Genomic DNA, 12,974 nt, shown 5'->3' with positions numbered 1-12,974 from the left:
TTGCAAATACACTGTGTGAGAAAGTTGCATCTCCAAAATGAATATCAGACAAAAATAGATTAAGTCAACATTCGGCGTCCATTGCAGACAAAAATTAGGTTTCATTCAAAACCAGCAAGCGCCACTCGACAAGCTGCTTTCAAGCCACTGGAGAATATTTTATTTTCCCCGACAGCTACCGTAAATAGGCTAAAGCTTTGTTCGATATGATGCAGACTTTCGGTGACATCTCTTTGATAAATTGACTTCTGACTGCCCGTCGTATTATCTGAACGATCCAGCTTTTCGCCGGTTTGACGCGATCCAGCAGCTTCCGGTTGTTCTATTTTAAAACATTTGGGTACAGATCACTACAAATTTCCACATATATAAATTATTTCTCGTCTCAAACTTCCCCAAACTTTCGTTAGGTTGTACACTTTCTACCATAGACGAAGCAACACGTTGCAATTAACGCCTTGGCCAAAGGTATGTATGAGGTTGACTATGGAAATCTTGAGAAAAACAAACTGGAAGTAGCAAATACTAGTAAACATGTGTCCGACTCAAAATCATGAATATTCTCAAAAATGAAAATTTAGGTCTCCGAAATATTAAACAATGGTCATACAAAATGAGAAGGATAGAGAAGGAATATAAATAGAAGGGGTGGCATTCGTTTGGTGAGTGACAAACAAACGAGAGTATTTTGGGTGGTCTGAACCCATGAAAGGGACACGTGATAACAGATTTAGTAGCCTATTGGTAAGACTCTTACTAAGAGACGCAGAATTACAAAAAAACATTCAGCATAACAAAAAACATGAATGTTATTTATTGTTTATGGATACCGTTCAGTATGTGTTTTAATGAATTTCAGAAACTGACGGGTCTATAAAATAAATCGTATCAAGTTGAAAATGGAATTCGAATATTATTGTGATTTCAATGTACTAGTAACTCTAACTAGTAACCTGTAGTAGGTGAAGGTCCGATCTATCCTGTTTATTTTTGGCTACGTAGCCTACGTGAGTGTGTGCACTGTGAATGTTGTGGTGTGGATTGCCTTCCACAACTTTTTCAGTGAATGTGTATGTCTCATTTGACCGAGTGCCAGTCACCTTTCCCCAATTTGGACTGTCCTAAATATCTGACATCCCTCACCCAGGCCTCCACTTTGAGTTTCAGATATGTGGTACATTTTTACTGTGACATCTGTGAGTCGTGACATTTTTGTTCTTGGCTAGTATTAGTAAGGCTAAGAGAGTAAGTTTTGTACTTTGTTGAACTTAAATCAGGGTCCAAACTTCAACATGAACATGGTTCATTGGTTGTTCATAGCTTTGCTATTCACCTTAAAAGTGACCTTTAACAATATAATTTGACGTCCTGTTGTACCAGAATGTACGACTATGCCTATGGTGTATTCCATTTAGTTACCGGTACCAAAAATGGTTGGCTTTAAGTTTAACTTTTAACTTTAACTTACACGGGCAGGACGATTTACCAAATACTACCCAGACCCAGTAACACTACTAATTACATACTACACCTCATTATTGTGAAAAAGATAAAATAATATTTCAATTATATAAAAAACATTGAATTACTTCATGGAAGACTTGGAAAAAATGTATGACAAATGTGATTGTCAATTGATGTCTTTGATTTAAGACATGGAATTTTGAATTAAACACAACGAATATGGAATTTAAAAATTCCATATTCGTTGTGTTTAATTATGTCACAATTCTATTCACTCCATAGAAGTGTGATCGACAGAAGTGTGACGGGATTGAATTCTGCATCACTCGATTGCAAATACTTACAGTTGTTAAGCCTACTATTAAAAAGCAATCTATTTCTGTAAGACTAAAATAATGGGCTAATACCACCCAAAAATTAGATAAAAGTACAATTATTTGAATAACAACGTGTTTGTTTGTGGAGAATAAATTCTTTATTCATAGCTTAGTCATTCATTTAACTTAAGTAGATATTTCAAATGTTTGCACTTTTTATAGTGTACAATTGATATTGAAGTAATTGATGGATTTTTTGTATCTGGTTGTATTTTGTAGTATTGGGTCAGAATTGGGTGATATTTGGTAATATTAGGCAAAAGGTCAATTAAATGTCTTGATTGTCTCAGAAATTTATGGTTTTGTCACATTTTAGGTAGCTACTTCTTAATTAAAATAGAAACTGTTTATTGCGAACTGATTGCTGCTGACTTTATGGCCGTAGAATTTTATAGTCACATGGCGAGTGTCAATCATAGCCATGTTTGGAAATTGTGTTTTGAAAAAATATGCTATTTTCCCAGTGTGCAGAAAAACTGATTAATCAGATCCAATTTCGGTCATATACGGCCAACATGGAACCCATGCCTAGATACCTTGACTTAAATATTGAAATTACAGTAGACCTTTGTCCTGCCTTTAATTTCTCTCATAGCACACTGCAAGATGTTGGCCCGTTTTCATTAGCCTGTAGTGTAAAAAAAGTAAGACGTTACATAATGTAACCCCCATTTCATTTCATTTCCTATTCTATTACAGGTAGAAGTTTTTAGATAGTCAATTAGATGAAGCAATAATGAGTGATGTTTTGCAATGGAGCTGTGATGATGTGGCAAGTTGGCTTAAAGAAGGAGGATTTGATGAGTATGTGCCATTACTCTGTGAGCAGCACAAAGTAGATGGCATAGCTTTATTATCATTAACTGAAGATGACTTAAAAAATCCTCCCTTACAAATACCTATTTTTGGCCATTTAAAGAAACTTTCACTTAAACTCTCTGCTTTAAAACGGGAAAATACTGCAGCTTTAAGAACTTTGGGAGTAACAAATAATGGTGTGGATGAAAATTACACTAGAAAAAGAACTAGGAGTAAAAATATCCATGTGGAGAGGTTAACTAGTGTTGAATCAGAAGATATTGACAGTGATGACTCTGCGTTCTTGAAACCAGCAAACAAACCTCGTAGTCGTGTAAGATCAAATTTTCTAGATGCTGAAATCTGGAAAACTGTATTAAGTTTTTTCTATGTATTTTTTGTCTTCCTCTTGACATCATTTGTGATGGTGATCGTCCATGACAGGGTACCTGATATGCGTAAATTTCCACCTTTGCCTGATCTGTTTCTGGATAATATGCCTTATGTTCCGTGGGCATTTGAAGCATGTGAATTAGTTGGTATTGTAATGGCAGTCTGCTGGTGTGTCTTATTATTTTTTCATAAACACAGGTAAATTCCATAAATTTAAACTCTTTTTCTGAAGACTATATATTATGTAGGCCCTTATTATATATTGAGATACATATATTATTCAGTAAGACCGGTATCCCAGATCTTTTAAGAAAAAGGTTTACATATGTAGGGGTGATGATTTTCCGTGATCGCGGAAAAAACGCGGAAATCGCGGAATTGTCCACTCAAAACGGAATTTGAAATCTCACACGGAAAAAGACGGAAAAGCCGATATTTGCTGATACTAAACACAAACTCAAAATAATTTTGCAGTTATCCAAGTATTTCATCTTTTTATTCATAAAAATCGGAAATATTGAATGATATCGCGTGGTTTTGTTACTGTCTATTTTAGTATTTCGCTACTTTCATTTCATCATTTAGGAATCATAATTTTAATCGAAACGAAAACCCGTCTTTCATGTATCCCATTATAAAATTACTCTGTAGTTTAACTTGAATTAAACATTGTAATGTATATATATGTCTTAAAAAAAACTTCTGTCACTTCATAAAAGTAAAAATCGTTTCATTTACTTATTATTTTACTGCCGGGCTCGTGACTCGTGTTTATCCGCATTAACCACGTGACATCAGAAATATACCGTAGCCTTGTGAATCCAGCCCTTATTCTCGAAGAAACGGTAGTAACTACGAAGATGTCTGGATAAATCGCGACTACACCTAGCAGCTGAGAAAAATGGCTTCGTCTGCTTAAAAGATGAAACGAGCTCACAAGATGTAATTTTCTGTTATTTAATTCGGGAAACAGGATTAAAGAATAACTAGTCATTGAACATGACAAGTCATTCACAATTCAACATTTGTTATCATTGGTTTAAAATGATCCGTTTTGTAATAAAAGGCATTTTAAGATGTTTTATTCATTTATTCATAAAATAACATTTTATCTCGAAAAAACGGAATATGGTCAGCTCTGAAACGGAAAATAACGGAATTAAAAATACTTAAAACGGAATTTGCTATTTTCTGAAACGGAAAATCATCACCCCTACATATGCAGTCCTTGTTTGTATTTTAGAGAGCCGAAAAAAGCGCCCCTTCCTTAATGAACAAATTGAAAACATCGCTCCCCTAAAAAGGTCCCCCAGTTTCGATAAGAAGAGTGATTTAGAAATTAAGGAGAGTGAACTGATACTGTACTAAGGGAAGTGATTAGTTGTACATGTATGTTTGAGAAATGGTTCTGAAGATCAATAACTGCGTGTTAGGGGTCATTCCTGGTTACATAAATGATAATAAACATCGTCTGCTAAATAATAGCACTTATACAGTCAAGTCACGGTATTCCAGTAGAAATCCTTGTCAACATTTCTAAATGTAGCTTGTATAAATTTTGTTTAAAAACATAACCTCTATTCAAAATATAATCATAAACGCTAAAAATTCCATCATTCTACTTTACATTTCAGTTAAACTAACCTATGATGCATAGGCGCCATTTATTTTTAGCAACATATTTTTCAGAATCGAATACACCAAATAAATTTTCACAATGACAGCATGGGGTGATCGGAATGTGGGTCTTTCACACTCTTTTAAAAAAAAAATACACATGTACATGTACCAAGTTTTGTAAATCTTGAGAGCGATTTTAACTTTAAGGCGAGAGAGAAAAACCTTCCCTCGGTCGACATTCAGGTGCACAGTAGGTGCTCATGGGCGATCGCACGCCTCAAAAAACAATGACTGCATATGTACATCTTCTGTACATATATACATGTAGGCCCAAAATACGAATACTCAAATGCAGTTTACAGGTTGAAGAAATCTTAGTATCCCGGTTAGAAGAATCTATCAATTTGTTCAGATAAAACAGAAATCCAAGGTACCATACTATATTTTGTGTGAAAACATCAGCCCTTGCAAAATTTTCCTCACTTGTACTACAGCCACTATTGACTTCTGTTACTGGTGACGAATTGCTAAAAACATGTACATATGTACCATATTAAGGGTGGTAATCCCTGTACCATTGCCTGCAAATAGCCTTCATATCGACAGTATCTCAGGTTGCCAAAAACTTGCTCATTCTTCGGAAGCAAAAAAACAATTGTCAATGTGCACAGGCTTTCCCTCATACATGGCCAGTATTTCTAAACGTATTAACAACAATTCCAAATGTGTTCACCAGACAATTATAATAAACTCCTTTCTGTAAATACATTAATTAAATGATACCTGACCTTTATAATCTTTACTTCAGTTTTTAATATACTTTTTTCAACATTATAGGTTTATTTTAATGAGAAGATTTTTCTCCTTGGCTGGAACAGTATTTTTGCTCCGTTCTTTTACTATGTTAATAACATCTATGTCAGTACCCGGTGTTCATTTACAGTGCAGTGGAAAGGTAAGTTTGACTTGTCTGTGCTTAGGTACCGTATCTCTGTACTTGTACATGTATGACGTGTTTGGAATCCATTCCCTTGTTTTTTGGAATTGGATTTTGAGACTAATTAATAATGGTAATTTTCAATTAAATGGCTGTGCAGTGCCCTTTTTCAAATTCCAACTGTCAAGGGCTCTTCTGCGTCCTATCTGAACCATGCTTGAAAAAATCTCGATCAATTTCGTTTGGAAGACAGAACCGCCACCGCTTGCCATATTTTTGTCACTTATGACCTGAATAATAATGAGTAAAATGTAGTTATTTCCCTTTCATCACATGCAATGGATTCTTCATCCAGTTCCCTGTAACAGTTTATTTCTTGCAGTGATTTCTCATGCACACATATGGCTTCATTAATGTTTTTGACTCTTTGGTCACTGTGAGATCCATATGATTTCAACATTCCATGTGGCACAATACGTTGCGCCATTACGCCACAATGCGGCATGCCAGGCTCTCATCATAAGTGGCAAACATTTCTCAGCGGTGGCGTCTCGCATAAAAAAAACAAAACGTGTTTGTGTAATTATGACTATTCAGTTTAATTACAGTTCTAGGCCTAAGCACCCGTTGCAAAGAATACAGTGCTTAGGATTTTTTTGTAATAATTGAAGTACCTATAATTGTGCAATAATCGATATTTTAAAACTGTATGGAATATCGATCTTCAAAATGCTTTACCAACAATTATCGGCAATATAGATATTTTCTGCCAGTCCTACTAGTGTACATGTTATTAGTTGAATTTGAAGGAGAATTGTTTCTAATGAACAGGAAGATTAAAAATATAGCTGTAAGTGATGAAAAGTTTACAATAAATAATATAACAAAGACATACGTGTACATCTGTTAACTGAAATGAAATGGGGTTTAAAATCCTACTGTCCTCACCAACCAGGCTAATAAAGACAACAAACTGTTAACATGTAGCTGTTACAAGTATGGCTGATGCTGAGTATGCCTACTGAACACATACTGTCACTGTACTCTTTCATAAACAATTAGTCATTTTCAACTTCTTCCCCTTATCCACATGATAGATTTGAGCAAAATTTGGAATTATTCAAATGTAGTTGTTTTTCCCATTTGGCTTTGGGCAGGGGTGTCAGAATGGTTGAATGTGAAGGCTTCAGTACAGTACACATGTATGATCAGGCTAATGAAAATAGGCATATGTCTTACATGTACGGTATGCTGTGAAGGAAAATTTTCTGGATGGTAGGTTCCGTCTACTTTTCATGCCAAGGGTTCTTGTTTTTTTTTCATCCTATCCAAATGATTATTCATTGTTCCTTGAAATGCTCTCTATCCTGCAGCACTGAGAAGTAGGCAATTATGCTGAAAAATCTTGAGAAACTTTCCCAGCCAACACTGGGTTCGAACTTGGGATCTCCTAGTTAGTGAGCTAGCACCTTTCACGCTGAGCCACTGTGGATCTCAGATTTGCTACAGTGGTGTAAAATAGCAAGTCATGAATCAGCGATATACACATGTATTGTGGCTGGACTAATACTAATAGATAATTTCATGCATTTTGTATATTTTAGAGGTATGGTGACATGTGGACACGGTTACACAGAACATTTGAAATATGGAAAGGATTTGGTATGAATTTACAAGGTGTTAGAACTTGTGGTGATTATATGTTTAGTGGTCATACTGTGATACTAACTTTGTTGAACTTTTTTATAACAGAATGTAAGTTGATAATAGATTATGAATATTAGGCAATCTACGCAGACCCAAGGAAAGTGGGTTGCAGCAAGTACATTGCTCCATCGCCTATCAAACCCGTGGGACCCATAAATTCCTATTTCATTTCAACGTCGACATGGCTAGGGCTGGGTAAAATATTGATATAAATTGATAGTATCGATTGGACGGCCCAGAAAAGCACTATCAATAGCGGTGGGTTACTATCGATTATCGCTCTTCGTCTATTTTTCTTGCGTCTGAAATGTCAATGTTTTCTTTCAGTTAATCATAATACACCGCTCACTTTAATTACTATCAAGTATCAATGTAACACATAACAAAATTGTGACTGCTTAATGAACAGCCGTTTTCATAAATTCACTCTCATTGAAACGTTACTTTAGTTTTGAAGAAATTATTGTTGAATATCGCTAAATCGGAGATACCCGGATGTGTAAATAAAGTTAGAGTTATTTCCCTTTGCAAGCTTCAGAATTTGTCTGCCATATTGATATTTTCGCGCACACGTACGCAATATTTTGAATCGGAACAAGTTCATTTTGGTCCCTTAACATAATTATTTACGATATTTCTTCATTCGGAACCACGGCTGCATTATTTTAATAATAAACAACATCAATTTACGTATATACGTGATATAACAAGTTTTATTAATGTTTTCAAATAAATCTCCTTAGACAGGAGCAAACGATCTTTCGCAACTTCGTATGGTTTTGAACTTACACTGTATCCAGTCTTGATGATGTCTGTGAAAGTAAGTTTGTTTTCGATACTATCAATTATCGACCAACATTTCATTGCCAATTATCGATAGTAAAAATCACTATCGATACCCAGCCCTAGACATGGCCGCTATTTGTGTCGGGGAGCACCCAATGTCATACTCTGAACAACAATTGGGGGAGGGGGGGAAGAGATCATATAATAATATGTGGTCCCCAAGATCAGCACATTGGACCATGATATAAATGATTTGATATAAAAAACGCCAGTAAGTAACATCACTTAAGAAAATATCACCTCATGAAAAGCATACAAAATGTGGTGTACTATGAAGGACATTTTGTTCAGACAGCAGCGCTTCGACCTACTCTAATTTTATATTCCAACTGTCAAGGTTTCATTTACGTGCACACTAATTTGTACACAGGACCTTGGTTTATCCTCACTAGGCCCTACTTTCTGCACCCCTGACAAACTGAAACCATGCTGGAAAATCCCAAGGTACTATCTCTACCAACACCATAACCTCCTGGTTTGTGAGCCAGCATCCTACCCACTGAGCCACTGTGGCTCCTGTGAGAAGAAACAAGGTATCAACATTAAACTGTTTCATTAATTATTACCCATACTTTATGTATTTCAGATTCCTCCAAGCACAGAATGTACTATTTACATATGATGACGTGGGTTTTGAACCTGTTTGGTATATTTTTTATTCTGGCAGCTCATGAACACTATTCTATAGATGTATTTATGGCTTTCTACTTGACCTCTAGATTGTTTATGTACTACCATACACTAGCAAATAACAGATCCCTTATGCAAAGAGATGCAAAGAGAACAAGAATTTGGTTTCCCTTATTTGCTTTTTTTGAATCCAAATGCAATGGTGTGGTTCCTAATGAGTTTGAATGGCCCTTACCTAGTTGGGATACCGCAAAGTGTTGGATTTTAAAGTGGAATCAGAAATTGAAACAGTGTGATAATACTTAGATGTTTAGGGTTATGTTTCTAAATTATAGTTATCTTGCCTACATATCAACTCATAGTTAAAATAGTCAGTTAACTCATCTACAAATGATATTATACAGGTTAAAGACATTAAATCTTTATTTCTAACAGATCAAATGAATAAACTACAAAATCCTTGAAATAACGAGCATAAGTATCATTAGTACACCCATTAATCTCCATATATATTTCTTATATCTCTTAAGGTTGCCGATTGTCATTTGCAGGAATGTGATTCTCTTATAAATTTTAATCTTGTCAAAGTTGAATCTCTAAAATGAATATCAATCTAAAAATTGTTCAATTGCATTTAGTATTTACAAAAATATGATTTATTCGGCATCCTCCAGTCAATATAAACAAACCAAGCTGGGAGATTATCTACTGTTGACATTTTAGTTTTGTTTTCCTAATATAATATTAGATATTCAATTTGGCAGATATTTTCCAAAGATGCAAATGACAATTGAGGCTTGAAAAATCAATGTTATGATTTGTAGAGGAGTTGACATGTGAATAAGGTAAACATATACTATGTTTAGGCAGAAGATACTATAAGATGCTATAGGGTATTGTAATATACTCAGGGAAAAGGTGTGATAAAGCCTAGTTAATAATAACAAATATGTACAGGTATTACTTTCCTGGTCTCGTATGTATAATGTGCCAATATCCGTATTTAAGTGCATTTATATTAAGGATATACTTCCTCAGAAGTCCGAAACCGTCATAATATTAAATACACAACTATCAAATGGAAAATAAATTTATTCAAACTATGAGGAAAAATATATTTATTGTCAAAAATGTCATATCATACAAGATACTTAGAGAGAAACTCCATTTAAATCTACAAACATAGACAGAATTATGTAGCACACATGTAAAAAGATCAGTTGTTACCGGGCAATGTGCGAGTAATGCATAGACTGGCAGGCATGGTGGTTGATCTCTTAAATTAATTGTGGACTTCTACAACTAAAGTCTATATATTTTAATTTTTCTAGTGGTTACAAATATTTTTTGATTTGAAAATCAAACAGATGACCTAATTATGCCTGAGGGAATATATCTTTAATATCTGTAGGTTTTTTGTAGTATATTTATATAGTTATATTTAAGTTTGTAGTGAGAATATAGATTTGTAAATATTATAAATGTTCAATAAGTTTTGTTACAAATGAATGAAAGTATGCAGATGTTATTATTTTAGACAGACATATATTTTTATAAGCTTCATCGAACACCTTCAGTGCTTTCTTGTTTCAGTTAATTTTGTGATATCATCGTTTTTGAGGCATTGTTGTAGACTTCTAACATACCATAGTATATTGACTATCATATTGGTTTAATATACATTTAATGGAAAACATTAGAAACAAATTCCATAATTCATTTATCTGTCAGATAAACTAGCTAAATCCTTGTAGAAAACTCTTAGAACCCTTTATTCTAGTGCCAAGCAACTATCTGAATCAGGTATACATTTGCAATATAGTTGTCTGGTTGAGTGTGAGATGAGCTTCTTGACAAACTATTTGTATACTTAAGCGAACATTTATTTCCGAAACCGTTAAATTTGAACAAACTTCTCTGAAAAAAAGTGCTTTAATTGAGTTTCAGTAATCCATTTGCAAATTAATTTTTATGATACATCGAAAGTGTGTGCCATTCAATATTAAACTGTCAACAGAAAAGTTATGCCATTTCTATATTAAAGATACATTATGGGAGATTAGATAACGAGTTGGCAGTTATCACTATAATAGTTAAAAACTACATAATGTAAAGGCAACTTGCTGAAAATTTCAGTCAAATTGATCCACTATGAACCGAGAACTAAGCGGATGAAAGTTCCGCTTAGTCTCGATCATCCTTACTGTAGTCGATAAGACAAAACTAATAGTCTTGATTATCCATTTAATCGTTAATCACGAAGGAAAGTTTTGCAGCAAATCGGACTGTAATCCAACAAATATGGCAGGTAAGCCTTGACATCGAGAGCTGATTATGGTCTGGATAAGTTAATTAATGTCTAATTAATAGTTTTTATAACATTTCAGGCCTAAAGAAAGACCTACAATAGGCCAATTTTGCTCTTGCATAATGTATGTTTAAACTGTCAGCGGTCTATTTTTATGCCATTCTGTATTAAACCATCAACAGTGTATAGTTATGAAATTCAATCAACAGTGTATAATGGCATTTTATATTAAACTGTAAACAGTCAATGGCTATGAAATTTCTATATTAAACTGTCAACAGTGTATAGATATGAAATTCAATCAACAGGGTATATACATATGAAATTTCTATATTAAACTCTCAACAGTGTATAGTGCTGACATTAGATCTTAAGTAGTTACTGAGTGTTAACAGTGTATAGTTCTGACACTTCTATATTAAACTGTCATTAGTGAATAATTATGACATTTCTATATTAAATTGTCATCAGTGTATTTCATCATTTTTAGAATATATGTCTATACATCTATGTTTTTACTGTTTTGAACATAATAATATTACAGAACAAAACAGACTGCTGGATACTGTATAAATTTTACTTATTATTATGTTGTTTTGTTTAAATACCGTTTATGATAGTCAAATTTATTTTTATCATTATTTTTCTTTCATTAGTATAAAATGCAAATCTGTTTCTGCAAGATTGAACAAATTATGAGGATTAAGTATTAACTAGTTTTTATTTTTTAAATTTTATGCAGCCAGCAATACAAAAACATTCTATAATATGTTTGAAAAAGGGAGCTGATACTAAAAGCTCTGTACTTAATCCTTTTTTTATCATTTAATGAGTTATTTGATGTAGATATTGTTAGTTATTTCACTGTTTGTACATTTTGATTGAAGATTGAGACAAGAATATATTACTTCCTTTTTATTTTAAGATTGTCATGCTATAAAGCTTTTGTTATAATACTTTATATGGCACTTGTTATTCTTTACTTTAGAGCCACTACCGTCAAGATAACTGGAAGAGTTTGGCTTTAATTTATATAAACATGTACATGTACACTTCCCCACTGGTTTTCAAATCAAAAGTATGACATGTAATGCGAGACAATGGTCTATTTTCTATAAATATTACATCATTCAAATGCAGCTCAATTTTAAATTTTCCTGAGCCATTCACTCACATGACATGAAATTAACATTAAATGCTGGTGTCATGCTTTTATTTATTGTACTGCATTATGAATTTGCATGTCCATTTCAGTTCAGATAGACCTATATTGGTCACAGAAATAAAATTACAGTATAAAATTAATATTATTAAAGATACATTATGTAAGAATTAGATAAAGAGCTAGCCATTCTTGTTATACTAGTTAGAAAATAGATAATGTAAAATGACTAATTTGTAAATTTCATTCAAATTACTCTATTGCAAGTGAAGATATTAGCCTTTGAAGGTTTGGCAAGACGTGTTCAATAATTTCAACCACTGTACTGGTAGTTCGAAATAAGTCTCACTCCTCCATTTTAGAATTAAATCAAAATATGACTGAACCTTTCTAATCTATTTAATATTGGAGAAATCTGATGCCATCGAGAGTTGATTATGGCCTGGATCAGTTAATTAATGTCTAATTAATAATTTAGAAAAAATTTCTTCCCTAAAGAAAGACCTGCAATAGTCAGATTTAGCTCTTGCATAATGTATGTTTAATGAGCTCCATAAAAAGAGCTCTTATTTATAAGATTTTGTATTTTATTTTGTCTTTCCATATCTAGAACATGGCGATCACAATCACTGATTCTTCTGCCATTATTATTACAGATTTATTTCTCTTTCCTTTCAAAAATAAAAATGTGTTAATTCCTATGTTTCTTGTTATTTTAATGGCATTGGACCC

At 33.4% G+C, this 12,974-nt stretch overlaps 1 protein-coding gene across 4 annotated transcripts; it reads left to right on the top strand.

Annotated features, from left to right (window-relative positions):
- The first annotated feature begins 334 nt into the window (after positions 1 to 334).
- On the top strand, positions 335 to 12,941 carry LOC126812339 (sphingomyelin synthase-related protein 1). Of its 4 annotated transcripts, none has more exons than XM_050538694.1 (5): positions 335 to 468; positions 2,541 to 3,230; positions 5,490 to 5,607; positions 7,194 to 7,344; positions 8,729 to 12,941. In XM_050538694.1, exons 2-5 carry the CDS (start codon positions 2,578 to 2,580, stop codon positions 9,076 to 9,078), a joined length of 1,272 nt encoding a protein of 423 aa, XP_050394651.1. In that variant the 5' UTR covers positions 335 to 468; positions 2,541 to 2,577; the 3' UTR covers positions 9,079 to 12,941. The 4 variants fall into 4 exon arrangements, with proteins under 4 accessions (XP_050394651.1, XP_050394652.1, XP_050394650.1 ...); XM_050538695.1 differs by lacking the exon at positions 335 to 468 and adding an exon at positions 719 to 744; XM_050538693.1 differs by lacking the exon at positions 335 to 468 and adding an exon at positions 747 to 836.
- The last annotated feature ends 33 nt before the right edge of the window (positions 12,942 to 12,974 follow it).

This window comes from Patella vulgata, chromosome 2, assembly GCF_932274485.2.
Source record: "Patella vulgata chromosome 2, xgPatVulg1.2, whole genome shotgun sequence".
NCBI classification, from domain to species: domain Eukaryota; kingdom Metazoa; phylum Mollusca; class Gastropoda; family Patellidae; genus Patella; species Patella vulgata.
This window is presented reverse-complemented; position numbering and strand designations above follow the sequence as displayed.